The 19,195-nt window shown below is 43.3% G+C and overlaps 1 protein-coding gene across 2 annotated transcripts in view; it reads right to left on the minus strand.

Annotated features, from left to right (window-relative positions):
- wnk4a (WNK lysine deficient protein kinase 4a) overlaps nt 1-19,195 on the minus strand; it is a 38,925-nt gene that overhangs the window by 6,293 nt on the left and 13,437 nt on the right. For both annotated transcript variants that reach the window (XM_061810644.1, XM_061810645.1), the window contains 13 exons: nt 13,717-13,889; nt 13,420-13,640; nt 12,373-12,530; nt 10,010-10,098; nt 9,704-9,923; nt 8,796-9,117; nt 8,436-8,566; nt 8,212-8,285; nt 5,595-5,730; nt 5,384-5,500; nt 3,066-3,239; nt 701-755; nt 476-607 (listed from right to left, as the gene is read on the minus strand). In XM_061810644.1, coding sequence (XP_061666628.1) covers nt 476-607; nt 701-755; nt 3,066-3,239; nt 5,384-5,500; nt 5,595-5,730; nt 8,212-8,285; nt 8,436-8,566; nt 8,796-9,117; nt 9,704-9,923; nt 10,010-10,098; nt 12,373-12,530; nt 13,420-13,640; nt 13,717-13,889 — 2,002 coding nt within the window. The remainder of the gene's footprint in view (nt 1-475; nt 608-700; nt 756-3,065; nt 3,240-5,383; nt 5,501-5,594; nt 5,731-8,211; nt 8,286-8,435; nt 8,567-8,795; nt 9,118-9,703; nt 9,924-10,009; nt 10,099-12,372; nt 12,531-13,419; nt 13,641-13,716; nt 13,890-19,195) is intronic.

Genomic DNA, 19,195 nt, shown 5'->3' on the forward strand with positions numbered 1-19,195 from the left:
AGCGTAAATATGTCCCATCTGCACTTCTGGAACTCATTTGAGACTTGAAAATACAATAAGTCGTCATTTGAACAGCACACCGCATGGAAGCGCTGGGAACGCAAACAACCATACGCACTCGCATTCACGCCTACGAGCAGTTTCGAGTCTTTAATTAACCGAGACCGCACGCTTGGGGGGATGTGGGAGGAAAGCGGAGTGCCCGGAGAAAACCCACAAAGGCACAGGGAGAACATGCAAACGCCGCACGTGTGGGGCCAGGATCCTCAGAACTGTGAGTCTGATGTGTTAAACATTTCAATTATTGAAAAATATAAAAACAATGCATACATATGCTGATATACAATATTTATAAATATCACAGCCTTTCTCCCTTTCCCTTTTTTGTTGTACAATTTTTTTTTCACGGTCATCGGCGCCATCTGCGGGCAGTTTGGCAGTTGCCCTGAGGCGGCAAAGGAGACGAGAGATTTACCTGGCGCGTTGTGGAACGACTGCGAACGGGCAAGCGGTCGCCCGGGTAAAACCACTTCTGGAGTAACGACGTCGCCGTTGGCACATGGGCACGGACCACATCCTTCCGCGCACGAGTTAGCCACAGCAAAGTCTTGAGGTACACACACACACACACAAATTTGATTGAAACACGGTGACATCATCAACATGGATGTAATACAGACATCATGATTAGCTGACTTACCAGGTAGGGAAGAGGAGAAGTGCGATAGTGGGAGGCTGTGACTGTGCAGATCCGGCTGTGAAAAAAAACGTAACAGCGTAACATTATTAACCACTTCTCGGTTGCTGTATGCACTCCCTACATGCACAGTAAATACGGATGTACCTTAACTGATGAGTGTCTTTCATGTTTAATAGATGTGGATCTTTTTTGATTAATCAATGGCTTTGTGCACTCACTACAAGCACCGTAAATATGGCCGTTTCTTTACGGATGAGGATGATGTACTCCATGGTGATTATTGATGTTTCTTGATTAAAGGGTAAATCCAGTGGTTTGAATTAACAATGTATCCAATAGGTCATGCAATATGTACTCTATCTTGACAATGTGATGTTAAATCCTCTCTCATTTAATAGTAGCGCTGATTTTCCGGATTTATCCTCATCTGATGAAGAAATAGCAGTATCGGTTGATCGGCATTATTTACAGCCATAGGTTCAAATCTGTTTGGAAGTATTCCTCCGTCTTCCTGATCAATCACACGTAACACATCACATACGTCCACATAGTTCACGTGACTTGCAAAAATGGCAGCGCCCCTGATAATTTGTAATTCTTAAAATCTTCTCAAAACACTATTAAATGAGAGAAGATTTAATATCACATTGTCAAGATAGAGCACATATTACATGACCTATTGGATACATTGTGGATGCAAACCACTGAATTTACCCTTTCAGTAGTACCAGTAGGTACTCTGACAAGTACAGTACACAGTCCTTGACTAAATAGTATTTGTATGCACTTCCTACATGGACAGTAATTATGGATGTTTCTTCAACAATTAGCCACTAGGAGATGCATGCACTCCCTAAAAGTACAGGAAATACAGTATGGCTGTTTCTTCACTCGATAAACCACTAGTTGCTGTATACACATTTGAGTGGTGGAGTGGATATGGGGGTTTCCTCATTATTTTGCATCTATATATGCTCGGTATAAGTAAAAACAAATATGCATTACAGATTACCCAAGAAACTATGAAATCCCTTAAAGTCAAGTAAAAATTATTCAACAATTAGCATCGAATAGGGCACGCACTACAAGCAATTTTGTCCGACAACAAGTTTTCTAGATACCAAAAACTTTATCCATCCAACCATCAATCCACTGTTTTGTGTTTATCCGAGGTCAGCTCGTGGGGCCGGGAATTCACTCCCGACCTGGAGCGGGCATTCCAACTTTTTCCGACTGGTCTCTGATTTTGGAGGCGCTGATTTTCAGCCTAGCCGCTCCACTCTTGGGTGCAAACCGCTCCAGTGAGAGTTGGGGATCACGCTCGAGAGATACCATCTTGTCCACCGGGGAGAACCCCAATGTACAGGAAGTGTGTCGAGGGCAATAAGTATACCCAGACCTGCTCGGTGCCTCTCATCTTGGGCAACTCCAGAGTGGAAGAGCCCTGGTCGAGAGGACTGCTACCAACTCCAAGGTGTGTGTCGAGGAGAGTCCGACTATCTCGAGTCAGAACATCTTGACCTCATACACCAGCTTGGGATCCTTCACCGCCGGAGAGGTGATGTTCCACATCCCTAGAGTCAGCTTCTGTAGCCGGGGATCGGATCACCAAGGTCCCTGCACCGCACATAACCCATATGGCTACTTCCACAAGTGGTGACCCATGGGAACCTGGACTCATCATACCCGTTTGGACTGTGCCTGGCCGGACCCCACGGGGACATGCCCGGTAACCAGGTGCTTACCTTCAAGTCCAGCCTCCAGAGAGACGGCAAAGGAAATTATTTTTTTTATGCATTATGGGAGATTTCTGAGCCGTATTTTGTCTCATCCCTCACCCAGCACTTGTTTGCAATGGGTGACTCTACCAGGGGCATAAAGCCTCAGACAAGTTAGTTCCTAAAATCATTGGGACGCACGCCTCCACCACATTTAGTTGACAGCTCAAGGACTGGACATTTTATTTTCGGTGGAAATATCTACGTAAATATGTATGTTTCTCAGTTGATTAGCAACTGTACGGAATCTCAGAAAGAAGAAGTTATGTGTTTTTTGTTTTTTTTAATGTTGAACCACACAGGAACTCTTTGTAGTCTGTGTCTATTTGCATCCTGAGGTCTCGTGAGTTTGCCCACCTCTTATTTGGAACTATCTTCCCAAAAGTCTCTGAATAGAAGCTGACCTCAGCCACAGCGCACGCTCATAAATGTAATGCGCCCATGCACGTGCAAGCTTTTGATGCTGTCACAACATTACTTTCTCAATTTCACCTCGTTTGGTTCAGATTTTCTTGCAGGAAATGTACGAAAAAGAACCGTCAAATTTACGTTACGCGTAGCGTTCCTGAGTCCACGCTGCGGCTGACCTGGGAGGAAGACAGTGGGTTGGTTGTGTTGTGGAAGGCGGGCTGTGGGGGGCGTTGCTCGCTGGGGTGCACTGGTTGCTCTTTGGCCATGAGCACCTCTGCCCGCTTGATGATGTCGCCCATGCGGTAGATGAAGCCCTCCTTCTCCGACGGCAGGATAAACTCATTGTGCACCTGGAGAAAAAAAAAAATGAATTTCCACAAGTACAGCAAATATCGGCATTCTGGATGTGGACTCTGTGGAAAAAGACAAAAGATTGTTAACGTTGAAGAATAAAACTTGGAATTTGATTTTCTTCTCATCGAAATGACATGCACATTGGTTTGGCAGTTGGCCATTTTTTTCATCCATTTCCCAACCAAACCTTATTTTGGAACCATTTTAGTTGCACTAATGTGTTTACATGTATCGCCAAAGTCCACCTTCTTCTTTCAAAAGTACATAATTTGTATTTAGAGTACATACAAATGGATCAGTAAGTGCGGCGTGTAAGTAAATGTACTGTGACTGCGAAGTGGACAGGACGTTCTATTTGTGTATGCATCCATCAAATGCGATGACATCCTTGTCCTCCTCATCATCGTTCATTGCTCCTTCCCGGGAAAAACACCTCCCGCGTGAGTAACGGCACTGTGCCGCACAATCATGAGACTGTTGCGGGGAGTTGCGGTTGCACGTCAGATGTGGTGATCGAGTTCCTGTCAGCGCGCCTTCATTCCGCTTCGATATTGCCGAGCCAAGATGCCATCAACAGGCACTCATTTTGTGGAGGACAAATCAATCAGTCCCATAGACATAATAGAGCAAAGATATAAAGGACCTGATAAGAAGGGAGGTTCTTGAAAGATGATCATGGGTGATTATTCCATGGCTTGGACTGTGTTTAAGAGTATTTTCATTACTGATTAGATTGAGCTATTGTCCTGCGGTGTGATGAGTGAGTTTAATTTCAAGACGACTCTGGGCGATTATCCTGTGGTGCGTTAAGAGTGATTTTCTTTAAAGATGAGGCTGTGTGTTAAGATTTATTTTCCTCAAAGAGCGATTATCCTGTGGTGCGGTGTTCTTTAAGAGATATTTTCTTTCAGGATTATCCTGAGCAATTACCCCGCAGTGTGGGATGTGTTTGGGATAATTTTCTTTTAAAATGATCCTGAAATACCATTGTGTGGTCTAGAGTGTATTATTAAAGCCCAAGTGTCATGCCAATAAACATTCTAAAATAGATATTGTAATGAAAAATACATATAACATTACTCACTTCAATGTCTATATGAAAAAATAAATATGAGCGGAGAGCGCGTCATCCATGCGCAAAGTTGCAGAAGTCTCATTCGACATCCAACTGGTCGCCATATTGACTGCATCTTCTGTCCGTCACACTGGGACATTCGCCATTGAAAACACGCCGTGCCACCGACTATTGGAGACGAACACGCCCCTTCTGACACGGAAACTCGTTTCGAAGAAGAGAAAATCTCACAACCAAGTGAAGTGACGGGGGCAATATTACCCTATCGTTTCGAGCCATATTTAGATGATATGCGGATCACGGCCAAACCGCATCCCCTTCTGATCCACCTCCACGGCGGTGATAAACAACGCCGCCCGTAGGCAACGACGACGCCTCGGCCAAACCGCCTCCCCATCCGATCCACCTCCACGAAGGAGATGAGCCACCGGGTCCTGGCGCCGTGTCGGGCCACCCCGGCCACGTCCACCGATCACGACTTCAGCCGGGGTGGACCATCGACACATTTACCACCCCTGATTTACGGATTACGACCCCCCCAGCTATTATGTTTTTTGGTAGTTGTATACATACCTACCTGTCATTTGGAACACACGAAGCTCTTGTCCTTTTTCACCACTAACCAGATATTTTAGAAAATTATGAAGAGCGAATCCATCCTCCCGAATGTTCGAGCAATATCCGGCAATACAACAAGCTGGTATTTTGGCTAACACGAAGGAAAATCGAGCAACCTTGCAGCAGGTAAAACTAGTCTAAACATACGAGACGGCTTGATTTGCGCTTCTGCCCTGTACGTCACTTCCTGCTTCTTCTCGAAAACAAATCCCTCGAGCGGATTTTCATGGCGGGAGTTACGAACAGCCATATACGTCAAAATCATGTTTTGTGGTGAAAAAAACGGATGGGTCCATACCAGCTGCTGTTTTTTCATCAATAACATACTAAAAGTCACGCATTTCATGACAGTGGACCTTTAAGTGTGTAGGATCCTATGTATCCCACCATGAATAAATCTAGATTTAGAATAAAGGGAGGTTTGTAGTGTCGGTGGCTGTCACCCACCATGACGGTGGCGATGTCATCCGGGTTGTCTCCATCCAGGTCGAACTTGAACGTCACCATCTTGTCGTTGTGCGTCTGCAGCTGACACTCCACCACCCGGTCCACCTTGTCGGACAGCTGCAGGCGAGTTGCGAGGCGAAAACACATGACCGGCAGTGAGGCTCAAGCGCTAAGAGTCCAATAATAAGTAAAGTTTAGAATGTCGTCGTACCCCGGTGATGCGCAGCCTGGAGCGTACCCGCCGCCTGAAAAGCTTGGCAGCGGTTCGTCGAGCAAGAGTTTTCTCGCTCTTCTCTGTCGTGCCCTCGTAGCCGTCGCTGAGGCCGGAAGTCACATCGGAGGCGTAGCTGCAATGGAGAACAAAAAAATAAATGAAAAAATAAGGACTTTGTATCATTAGGGGCAAGGGGAGAGAGTGCCCCATGAGATCAAGTAGTGGGCATCGTTTGACTACACATTTTTTGATCAATTGATTATTGGTTCATGGGGCAGTTATGATAGAGCCCTCTGAATTCGACTACCAACAGAAGCCGCAAAAATGATCATACACTGAGCGTTAAAGCCAACAGTAAATCTGACATTCCCTAAATGCAGTATAGAAACTCAGTGGCGATAGTACAGTAGGGACAAGTGAAGCACTGCAGTGCGAAAAAGTAGTTTGCTCTAATGAAGGTTCCAATATGATCCATCCATTTTCTGGACTTATGATCCTCTTTCGGGTCGTGAGTAAGATGGAGCCCATCCAAGCTGTCTTGGTGCGAGATGTAGGGTACACCCTGTACTGGTCTACAAATAAGCATTCACAGGTTTTGTACAAGTAGTCTTCAAAAAAAAATCGAAAACATGTTTTTGCAAGATGAGGAAAAAAAAGAGATTATGTAAGGTGACGTCCGTGTGTCACCGGGAAAACTAACAAAGTAAGGATGACTGCTGACCAGCACCGCACGCACTAAAAACAGTCATAACTTTATGTGCCTCTCAATCATTTCGTAAGATAATGATTATCAACACTATATTTAGAAGAAAAAAAAACAGCAAGCACAGAGGTAGCTGTGCTGATTGTTTCTGTGTTTTGTAGTAAGCTCAGGTGTAAACAAGAAAACAAATGTCTCCTCGTAGGAATCAAGTGTCCGTCCACAGTGTGCTGAGTAAATACAAAGAGCACATTATAGGTTTCGGAGAAGCGAGGAGAACATTCCATGTACATTTTTTAAAAAAAGCTTTCACCTCATCTAATTGCGTCGCAGGCGGCCCAAACATTTATGGGCTTGGCAAAGGGGCCTCCACTTTAGCCCTGACTCCTGGGGCTGCTTTTAAGTTACAATCATTACTTTTTTTTTTTTTTGCCTGTGTGCAGGCCACTTTGTGGGGTCCAGGGGAACTTTTACAGGGGAAGGATTTTGACAAGCACCCCCAAATAATACTTGCACCAATTAAACATAACCATATGCCATAGGAATCTTTTTTTTTTCCTTAAACATTCCAACCGTGACATTCACGACCCGTTTGCCATCAATGGCTATATCATTCAAATATCCATGTTATCTAGGAGAATTGGCAGTGAATTAATAGAAATGAACTTAACCAAATTCAGTTTAATTGAACTTAATATTTGTCCATCGTTGCACAGCGAAGAGGAGCTACTTTAAAAAAGTCACTGTTGCCAACTTAAAGACTTGCCCAACCCAAGTAGTAACTTTTTTTTTTTAATGATTACAGTGTTCTATCCCAAGTTGTGTTTTATTGCTGTACACTTGATCCCAGATATTTACCGTAATTCCCAGCCTAGAGGTAGTAGGTAGGAAGTAGTTTTCCAATAATCCTGCTAAATAGCAGTTGACTATCTATCATACTAAATAAATTTAAGTACCGTAATTCCCGGCCTGCAGAGCGCACCTGGTAATTCGCCTCACCCAGTACATTTGTAAAGGAAATACCATTTGGTACATACTGTACATACGCCGTAGCTGTGTAAAAGCCGCAAGTGCCCACATTGAAACACGAGATATTTACAAAGAAAGGCAGTACACAGAAAGAGTTTAACGATAGCATGGCGCTAATGCGAGTGGCGCACTAATGCTAGTGCTAACGCTAGCGCCGCGCCAGCACTAATGCTAACAGGGCCGGTTAAAATAAAACTTACATTTCAATATCACTGAGACACGAAAGTAACACAGCAGCAACACACTAGTCCAGCGCTAACAGGGCCGGTAAAAGTCACTTCCTCAGCACATATATGGTATTCCACTAGTCTCATTCTAACCTTTCCGCTTGAGTGCCCCTTTGTGCCCGTTAGAAAAACAATGCACAAATTAGCCGCATCACCGCATAAACCGCAGGGTTGAAAGCGTGTGAAAAAAGTCACGGCTTGTAGGCCGGAAATTACGGTACTTGGAAAAGTGATTGGACCTAACCACAAATCAATCCACAAATAATTGACCCTCATTATAACTGCCATTATAAAAATTCAGAACTCCCCCTCCGCCATGCAGATTTAGGATCCCACCCTATCAGACCCCACCGTTAACAACGCGCACGTGTACACTGATTCTAATTACATTTATTTTGCAAAACCCCAAGCTTGTGGATACTGTATCCCAGTTTAAGAACCAAGGTTGCAGGCGATCAAGCAATTTCCCGTAGATCCGCAACATATAGAAACAATCTGCATGTCCCTCAAGATGAGAAAAAAGCCCCACCCAAATCCCTCCCAAGTGGAAAAACAGGCCTCCCACCACATCGAAAGAAACCCACCCGGGGGTCCGTCCTGCTTTCAGCCTGTTGTGGCACATACACGCAGATGTGGGCAAGGAAGAGGAGTTGCATACCTGTCACCGGGAGAGTTGAAGCCACTTGGAGATCCTGGCTTGACGCGTTCCGTGTTGTTAGATACAGCAATGCTCTGTCGAGGCACAAAGTGTTCATCTGAAGAAAGCTTTTTAATCTTTTTAAATTGAATCTTGGGATTATGTATCTAAAGTTGGGTGCTGCCATTTTACTGTATGTAGAAAATCAATCGCACCGGTATGTCACACACAAAAGGCGCACCCACCGAGGGAAAGCGGAGGGCCGGGATGGATAGGCCGTCGGCGGTTTGGGACTGGGTGTAAGAGGCGGGGGGCGTGGCCTCGAGGGGGTCCTGAAGACCTGAGGAGCTGAGGTCGCCGTCCGTTTCGCAGTCAGCTGTTTCAACGGAACACACACGACGTTAGCATGTGACGCACACGCACACACAGATGCACATGACACACTCGCTGATCCAGAACTTGACTTTCTCGGTCAGTCAGACCATTCGCATGCTCTTTTATCATCGATTCCTTCACGCAGCACCATGTGTCAGTCACAAGTTGATGATTGTGTACGCATGTCGTAATTTTTAACAAGCAAGACGTATTACGTAAAGCACACGCACAATTAGCTGAGGAGAGGCTGTTGTGACGGATGTGAAAGTGCTGGTCGGCCTCGGGCTCCTCCGGCTCCGCGGGGCAGCCAGAGCTGACGCCGGAGTCGGCTGAGCTGGTAACGGGTGAGAGGAGAGGGGAGAGCAAGGGGGCCGGCGGCGCCGGGGACTCGGCGCTCACGATCTCGCCAACTCGCGGGGAGGACGACCGTGGCCTCTGTTCCTCGGCCTGCCGCCTCATCTTCTCCCGCTGCCGCTTGATGGCCGTCACCCGGTCCCGGATGGCCTTGGCCACCGGCTTGAAGTCGGCCTCGCACACAAAGCCCAGCACCACCTGCATTTAAAAAAAAACACACAGACGTACAGACACAGTCAGGGCGTAACAGGAAAGAGGCAAAAAAATGTTGACGTAGAAGGATTATGCCAGTGAGCGGCGCTTTGGCACCTGACGGTAGCCGAGCAGGACATTGAGTCCGAGGCCTCCTATCACCACCCCAATCCCTGATTACAAATTTCATCTTGATGAAAAATTTCATTAAAAGTCACCTCTACGGCCATGCTGTTCCTTTCTGCTCACATTTGTTTCCAGCGGAAAAAAAGAGCTCTGCCCTTGAGCGACACTCGGCTGCCACAACAACATAACACCCTGCAACTGTGACAGCCTTGAACCACATGAGAACCGATACCTTACAAAAATCAATTCTAACTTGTAAAAACAAGTTTGAAGTGTGAAAATTCACAAACTACAAGCCGAGTTAAGTCCTAGACCACAACCGAGCAATCCTTATCTGGGTAAGGAGGCACGCGCCTTCGGTATTTGTTTAATGGCTTCTTTTTTTAACCACGAACAAAAAGGGTTTTGCATAAAAATAAAGGAGTAAAATAAATTGCATTTGTCGGCACGTGTCGACGCCGCTCACCATCTCCTGCGCCACCTCCTCTGGGACGTCCTTATACAGCTCGAAGAGGAACTCGATGGCGTTGTTGTCCTTGTACTTCCCGTGGAGCTTCTTGGTGTCGTCCATACGCAGCCAGAGCTTTAGACCCGATTTGAGCGCGTCGTCCTCCTCGGCCACCTCCACGTGCACGCCGTGGTTCTCCTGGAAGAAGGGGTGCTCCAGCAGGTCCTGGATGGTGTACCTGCGGCAGGGTTTGGTTGACTACGACTTGGAAGAGACCATGTGTGATTAACTGGAGTGAAGGGACGAGACGGAGGACAGGGATACCTTTCGTCGTTGTTCATGTGAATGCAGCCTTCAATGATCTCCTTGAGCTCCGGCACTTTCACGTTGTAGAAGCTGTCGGGTTTGATGCCCTGCAGTTATGCAAGGACACACGCATACACACACGGAAGCACACATACACATCAAGGCAAGGACAATACAAAGTCACTGCGACTGTGAAACACAGAAGAGGTTTTTGGAGCACGTCTTTCTCAACGCTGCTCCAAGTTTGTCAGTCATTTTGTTTGGGATATTACCAAATAATTTTATCAGTTAGTTAGTGACAGTGAAGAAGATAAGTATTTGAACACCCTGCTATATTGCAAGTTCTCCCACTTAGAAATCATGGAGGGGTCTGAAATTTTCATCATAGGTGCATGTCCACAGTAAGAGAGAGAATCTAAATAGAAAAATACAGAAAAAGGTGATATCTTGCACGGGGCTCCACTTCAATTGAGATTGACCGTCATGTTTAGCTTCTTCCATTTTCTACTGATGGCTCCAACAGTGGACTTTTTTTCACCAAGCTGCTTGGCGATTTCTCCGTAGCCCTTTCCATCCCTATGGAGTTGTAGAATTTTGTCTCTGGTGTCTTTGGACAGCGCTTTGGTCTTGGCCATGTTACAAGTTTGATTCTTACTGATTGTGTGGAGTGGACAGGTCTCTTTATGCGGCTAACAACCTCACAAAGGTGTATCTGATTCAGGATAATACATGGAGTGGAGATGGACTTTTAAAGGTGGACTAACAGGTCTTTGAGGGTCAGAATTCTAGCTGACAGGCAGGTGTTCAAATACTTATTTGCAGCTGTATCACACAAATCATTAAAAAAAATTATACATTGTGATTTCTGGATTTTTCTTTTGAGATTATCTCTCTCACAGTGGACACACACCTACGATGAAAATTTCAGGCCCCTCCATGATTTCTAAGTGGGAAAACTTCCAATATAGCAGCGTGTTCAAATACTTCAATCACAATCAAATCACTGTATTAGTGGGTAGGTTCATGCAAAACTTATAGTAGTTGGTAAGCTAGATAAACTATGCTTATTAAGCAGAATTACTAAAGACTGCTCAATTATGCTCAGTCGCATTAGGAAAATTGTACCTAATGTACTAAATGGCTAAATCGGTCAGTACGAATTGTAAGTAGCAGGATTACGCAAAAAAAATGGTGGGAACCACTTGCAAGTGAGATGATGCATCTCAAGCAGTTTATCTCACAATGAATTTAATCGAACAACTACAATTAGTGTAAAAAATTACACTTGCTTAGTTAGTTAGTTAACAGTATAATGAAAAATATACGGTTTGTTAATTAATGTAGAGAGGTAGGCAGAAGAATTAGGTAACGTCCAACCATTTTCAAAAACACCATCCAAGCTGATTTCGGCAAAGGGGGCAAGGTAAACCCTGGATTGGCAAACAATGCACACTCACATTGAGACAATGTAGAGTAACAAACATGGGAACGTTTGGGAACGTGGAAGGGAAAAACCTGATGCGAGAACTTGCAAATTCGACACAGAAAACTAGGATTCACACCAGCACCTCAGAACTGTTAAGCAGACCTGTTTACCACCAATACAACATACTGCCCTACTTATGTGTTACACAAAAACGTATTTAGTTTTTTTAAGCTATAATTACTTTCATTCAGGAGTCCCAAAAAAAAAAAAAAGAACCTCCCATGGCAAACCTCAAAGCCACGAGCACAGTAAACAAGGGAGGCTTTTTTTTTTGTTGTCTTTCTTCCCTCTGAGCATTATCACGAGAATGCAGCCAGATTAGCGCAGCCTGCTGAAGCGCAGATAAGCAGCAGAGAAGAAGGAGGAGGAGGAGGAGGTGAGGTCAAAAAGATCTGATGGCCTGCAGAGCAGCAGCAGGCCGAATTGGAGTCAAAACACGGCAACAATTGGCTTTACGCATGTTGTGATTTGACATTGCACAGTAGCGTGACGTGATCCCATCATCTGCTTGTTTGGAGCGACGCTAAGAGGCTAATTCATTAGTTCACAATTACGCAAACTTTTGTAACACAAACAAGGGCCAGATTTAATAAACTATTTAAATAATATTTTCTTCCTTTTTTCCCCTTTTATTTTATTTTTTTTACTATTTTATAAATTAGGTACAAATATTAAATGCATATTTGTTTAAATAAAACATCTCATTTTACTATTTACAATTAATCAACAAATGTTTCAATCAGATAAACAAAAATCTGAATTAAAAAAATATAAATACATTTTATTGACTAATTATTATAGCAATGTTAGACATATAGTAAAATTGTTTATGTTATTAAAATGTTTTATTGTATTATTTACGTCATTGCATCAATATGGGGGCACCGATACTCACGCTGGTGACCTTGCGGTAGATCTGTGCGGCGTTCTGGCACTCCGAGTAGGGATACTCAGACGTGGCCATCTCCAGGATGCACATGCCGAAGGCGTAGACGTCCACTGCCTCATCGTACTTCTCCTCGTACATCTCCGGGGCCATAAACTCCGGCGTTCCTGTCAACGCAATGGTCAACAACGTTAAAACAAAAATAGTGTGATTAGGCATTTAAAAAAAAAAAATTACACAAAAAGTACATATGTAGTTATTAACAATTACTGAGTGGGTCACTAGTTAGCTAGTAGAAGTGTGTGTAAATTACACATACCGTATTTTCCACACTATAAGGCACACTACAGGGCACTTGAGCGGAAAAGGTAAGTGTGAGACCGGTGGAATATATGTGCCGAGGAAGTGACTTTTACCGGTCTGGCCCTATTAGCGCTAGGCCAGCGTGTGACTGCTGTGTCTCAGTGATTTTTACCAGTATGGTTTTTTTTTTTGTGACCAGCCCTGCTAGCACGACTCCGCTAGCTTTAGTGGGGCGTCGCTAGCGTTAAAGTCTCTGTGTATCATCTTTCTTTGTAAATATCTCGTATTTCAATGTCGGTTTCAATGTGGGCACTTGCGGCTTTTACACGGCTGCGGCCTATGTACTGTATGTACCAAAAGGTATTTCCTTTACAAATGTACTGGGTGAGGCTTATAACAAGTTGCGCTCTGTAGGCCGGGAATTACGGTACTTAAATTTATTTAGTATGATAGATAGTCAACTGCTATTTCGCAGGATTATGGGAAAAACTACTTCGGAAGTTACATACAATCACGTCGTCAGTCACTCCACAGGTAATTATTTAGTTAGTTAGCAGGGTTATGCAAACACTAGACTTAGTGGTAATTACAAGTAATTTAGATATTTAGCTATTTAACATATCTAGTAGTCTTACATAAGAAAATATGAGAAAATGAGATTGTGGGTAGTAGGCTATTCTAAAAAAAAAAAACAGTCCCTCACGCATGGTTAGTTAACATGACTCCACAAAAATTACATCTTTGATTACTCACCGATCACACTTTTGGCAAAAGAGGCACTCTTGAGCGTGGCAAGCCCGAGGTCGCCGATCTTGACGGAGCCGGTGGGACCGGTGATGAAGATGTTGTCGCACTTTAGGTCTCGGTGGATGATGGGAGGCGTGCGCGTGTGCAGGAAGTGGAGACCCTTCAGGATCTGACGGCTCCAGCGCTGCAGCAGCTTCAGCTTCATCTCCTTAAACCTTTTTAGATAGCTACAGAAAAAAAAATAAAGACATAATTGAGCTCAAATCAGGAGGTGGCGGGGACTGCACGAGAGTTTAGACTCACGTCTTGAGGGTGCCGGACGTCATGAGCTCCGTCACCAGGATGATGCACTTGTGGCCCTTGACCGTCGATTTCCACGAGTCGTGGAAGCGGACAATGTTAGGATGCTGGAGACCCTTCAGCATCTCCACCTCTTCGCTGAAGCGCTGACGCTCCGCCTTGGTCAGCTTACGAGTCTGTGACGTCACAGGTATTAGCGTAAGATAATTGTTTGCAAGTGATATTGAGTCTTATTAGTCCATTTTTTTAATTTGTGTAAACTTTATCTATGTAAAGCAATTGAGAACATATTCACATTTGCACTGTCCAGCTTGCAGAGGACAGCTGGGTAAAAAAAAAATAGATAAAAGGTAATACAAATACACAGACAACAAACTGTACAGTGGAATATGGTTGCATAAAGAATTACATCATATCTAAATAATAATATCAAAGGCACTAGTGCGGCGCTGTAGTTTGGAGTTAATCACATTCTTCTGTTTTCCATAATATTGTTGTTGGTGGATGCATGATATTTTGTAAGTGTGATGAGCAGAGAATAAATCTTCAACCGAGCATCACAATTGGCTGAGTCGTTTTTAAATTACTGTCACAATATCAATAAACAATACCAGTGTGCATGGTAAAAATTGTGATTTTTTTTTTTTTTAATGCCTGTGTAGTCTCACAGTGATTTCAAGTCATGGTAAACCGCAAAAATTGAGGCAATTGGACTTCTATTGTTTGTCATATTTTTCTCGTCTGTTTAAAAAAAAAATGATTTGGGCAATTACGCAATTAGGTTAACGAAATAATGAAGCAACGTAAGTGCGAAACGCTAACATCAAAGGCGGTACGGCTGCGGTTATTAGCATATGATACCAGTTAAACCGCAGTGCCAACAACGTGTTCAGAATGACCGAGGGGGGGGGGGGGGACATGTACGATTACATAACTCATACAAACAGTGGTTTGATAAATGGCTATGACTGAAGTTAATTAGCAGCAGCAGTGGAAACTACAGGCTTATCCAACCCCCTGGTTCCATAATCGCAGCCATTTTCCAAAAAAGGGGGAGGAAGGGCATTACAGGTTTGTAACCCCCACCCCACTACCAATCCATACATGCACTTCAACACTGCAACGACGTCGCACGGACAAAGACATTTCTTGTGCTTCCTCTCTGCTCCCTGAATGGAGTAATTTAGGAGTTTAGCGGAAACCTCTCGGGAGACTGCGCTGCCATGAATCCCGCATTCAGGATGAATTCTAGGAAGGAAAAAAAAAAAGCATCTCCGCATGTGTGTTTGTGCTTACAATCAAGTCGAGAAAACCGGCTCCCAAACCCCGTCCACGTTTTGCCGCCTCGCTACCTGTCCGGGTGTCTCTAACATGTCAGGAGGGCCTCCCGGAGCCGGCGGCACAAAGGCCAGCTCTGAGAGATAAAAATCAGTTGACAGACGGCAGATTGTACCCGACGTGAACGCGCACACAAACACACAAGCATGTTTGCAGTCGTGAAGGTAAACCGAGTAACTTAATCCAATTACTCCTCCTTAAAGACGGCAGCACGGCAGTGGACGAGCTGGAGCGGCGTGATTAATTTATTTGAGTTTGAATTTATGGGAGTTCAAACAGACTGATTGATGAAAACAGATGAAAATCGGAAATCAGATTTTTGTGGAAACAAATCTGAGATTTTAATTTAAGGCCTTAATACCCAGCTCGCCTCCCGAGAGCTCACCAAAGCCAAAACCCGCTGGATGTTTTAACTCCAACTTGGCTTTACGAGTGCAAACCTCCAGAATACACAAAGTGGACGGATTTGTTGGAAAAGTCCTCCCGGGGAGACTTTCCACTATGGACCACAAGTATATGTTAAGTCATCTTCCCTCGCTGAACGCCACAAAAATTAAGACACTGGAGGGAAAGAAAAAAATAATAATCCTGAGGCGGCTAAATTGAGAGCAGGACTTGGCGGCAAACAAACAGAGGTGCTGTTGTGTCATGTATTTACTAAGTTTTGGTGATAATGGTTTTAAAATCAAATCTGTTTTTTTCTTCAAGACTGATTTCCTATTTTAAATATTTTTTCCCCTATTTGCCAACAGTGAAAGCAATTCTGGGATTTGCTTATTTCTCCTACCTAACAAGCCTTGTGCCCCACCCCCCCCAACTCCCACCCCAATTATTAACTCACACCAACATTCATTTGGTATTTGCTTTTCTAAGGGAATGTCTATGGAACGTGGCAATGCACTCATGTGGGAGCAGTCTAATGTCTGGCAAGACCTTTATTGGCCGACAACAAAGTTGTAGTGCATGAAGCTCTGGCCAAAGAAGGAATGGTCTGGAGACGGCTGTGCGAGGCTTCTGTCCAACTTTTCCATGACACATTTGGCTGCATAACAACATACACACAATGGAACACAACTGTGAGCGGGTTATGGGCAACAAAAGAAATATTTTGAGTTGGAGTATTTTTTTTTTTTTTTAACTGGGGTTAGAGGGGACAAAACTATTTAGAAAAATGCATGAAAATAATATTTTAAAAATAAATAAAATATAAAACTCTATAAATAATAAAATATATAGAGTAGGGGTGTCAAACTCATTTTTGTCGCGGGCTACATTTTAGTTCCGGTTGCCCTCCGAGAGGTGTTATGACTGTGAAACCATAAAAATCATTTATCGCCTCATCATATTGACACGTGAAATTTATGAATTACTTTTGGAATCAGTAATCAAGGGGAAAATGGGTTTTTCAACTATTGTTGATGTTTGGTAACGTAAAAACGCTTGTAATACCTCAACATTATGATTTATGATCTGACAATTTGAAATTTTGGTATGGATTTGAACAAGAATCACGGAGTTAACATGCATGATTTGCCTTCGCCTGCCACATAGAATCATGTGGTGGGTCGGATCTGGCCCCCGGGCCTCGAGTTTGACACCTGTGATATAGAATATCATGCAATCAACCAGATTAGATTTTTTTTTTTAAATTGACAAACAGGATCAAGTTTAGAAAATATAAAATATATCTCTTGACTTTGACACTTGTAAGTAAGTTTCTTTCGGCTTGTCCCTTTCGGGGTCGCCACATGATATAGAGTATTTAGGAACCATGTTTGTTTGGTCTCAAAATACATGGAAGAAATCATTAGGTAATTAGTTAATTTCATGACCATAATTAAATAAATTGGTCTATAAGTTGTAAAAAAATATATAAAAAATAAATGATTGATTTTGGAAGAAATATATAGAAACTATTTTGAGAGAACTTTTTTTTTTTTTGCCTGTACAACAATTTTGCCATGTATTCAAATAAATACATGCACCATTAAATAAATTTATAAAACTAAGATATTTGGTGATATATATTTTTCATTGGACAAATATTTAAGGAAATATTTTCAAGTTTTGGATTGTACAGTTTGAAAAGTGCTCCAATACGATGGCTGAGACAGGTCAGAAGTAATGCAAATGACACAACATGACGACATTAACACACAACGTAAACGCAAAGACAGTAAAAAAAAACAAAAAAACATTAAAATTACAACATAGAAAAATTACACAGAGAAAGTCACTGCATAACTCGCTACGACTGTATAATTTATCTGAATTATCAGGGACTCATAATGCCAATAGACTATGTGACTGAGTCAGGAAGTTTAAAAGTCTTTAATGAATGAAGTTGATACTGATTATTTATGGCAATCCAAAAGTATTCACTTTTTGAAATAGCTCCAAAACAGCTTACTTTCACATAGTTTTAATAATGAAATATTAATAATAATGCATTACAGTCATATAGCGCTTTTTCTGGATTCTCAAAGACGCTTTTGCATACTTTGACACAACTCCACAAACATCTACATAAATAAAGCTCACCACAAGATTAGAAAAATGTGTAAAAATAAAAGCGCGCGCACACACGCACAAGCTGTATCTCTCCGACGTGTGTGCGCAGAAGCAGATTTAGTGCGTATGTTGCATAACGCTACGCGAACCATAAACATCCAGCTCGCTTATTGCTATGAATAAATGTGTCTCAGCTTTTCCATCATCTCTTGCAGCTGCATGCTAGCGGGAGAGAACAGTGTTGATTGAGCAGATAGGGGTCGTTGGGGTGGCGGGGGGGACCACTCGAGGGACCGATCGGTGCCATACGAGTGTTGTTATATAAGCGGAGTGGATGGCGGAGGCATTAAGATGGACTTAAGACACCCAGCCCACCGACCCCCCCACTCCCTGTCAGTGGCCCTATTGTGGCAACCGGTGCAGGAACACAGCAGCAAACACTTGCAGCGGTGTGCCAAAAACGTGGGCCGAGAAAAAAAAAAAAAAAAAATGCTTCTAGTCAGCTAGAATATTGCTTGGGACACAAGTGCCCGCTTAGCGGATTTAGAGGCCCTCTTTGTTGCCTTGGCCAAGGAGATTAAGCTTTCATCGTATCGTTGGTTTGTTTGCCTGCTTATTAAGGGGAAAACTGATTTCCTTGACACTTTTTGGAGGGGAAACAAAACATGTAAACATGCAATATTTTATTTTTAAATATATTTGCAAGGTACTTAACTACCGTAATTCTCGACCTACAGTGCGCACCTGGTTATAAGCCTCACAGAGTACATTTGTAAGGAAATACCATTTGGTACTAACATACGCCGCAGCTGTGGAAACGCTGCAAGTGCCCACATTGAAACACAAGATATTAACAAAGAAAGATGGCACACAGTGTAACACTAGCACCGCCGCGCTAATGCTAAAGCTAGCACCACCACGCTAACACTAACGCTAGCGCCGCATAACAGGGCCAGTTAAAAAAAAAAACATACCAGTAAAAATCACTAAGACACGGCAGTAACACGCTAGTGCAGCGCTAACAGGGCCGACCAGTAAAAAGACACTTCCTTGGCACATATATTCCACCGGTCTCACTCTTAACTTGAGTGCCCCCTAGCGGCCATTAGGAAAAAAATCCACATATTAGCCGCATCACAGCATAAACCGCAGGGTTGAAAGCGTGTGAAAAGTTGCAGCTTACAGGCTGGAAATTACGGTAGTCAGTACATCTGCCTCATAGAGTCAACTGGAATATGCTCCAGCAATCCGATCCTAGTGAGGATAAGCAGTGTGGAAAATTGATGGATAGTCAATAAGCGTTCCGTAGGAGTAAAATAACTGTTGCAGATCTCCGTAAAGATGTAGATCTATTTCATATTTACATTTTGTAAATTTTACAAGATAAAACATTTTACAACACTATGGTAAAAACGATCTCCAAGGAACTATTGTGTAAACGTTTTTTCACTGGTGAAATGGAAAAAAAAATAATAATAATTGAAAGGTAAAATTTGGTGGCCTCTTATTTTAATGCCACATTGCCCGTCCCATCTTTCTTGACAGCAAATGTCTCGGATTAAGGTCAAAGACAAAGAGGCGGGAAGCGGGCAGGTCCCGGGCTGACTGACACACACTTTGTATTGACACGCGC

Source organism: Syngnathoides biaculeatus, chromosome 22, assembly GCF_019802595.1.
Source record: "Syngnathoides biaculeatus isolate LvHL_M chromosome 22, ASM1980259v1, whole genome shotgun sequence".
In the NCBI taxonomy this organism is placed as follows: Eukaryota; Metazoa; Chordata; class Actinopteri; order Syngnathiformes; family Syngnathidae; genus Syngnathoides; species Syngnathoides biaculeatus.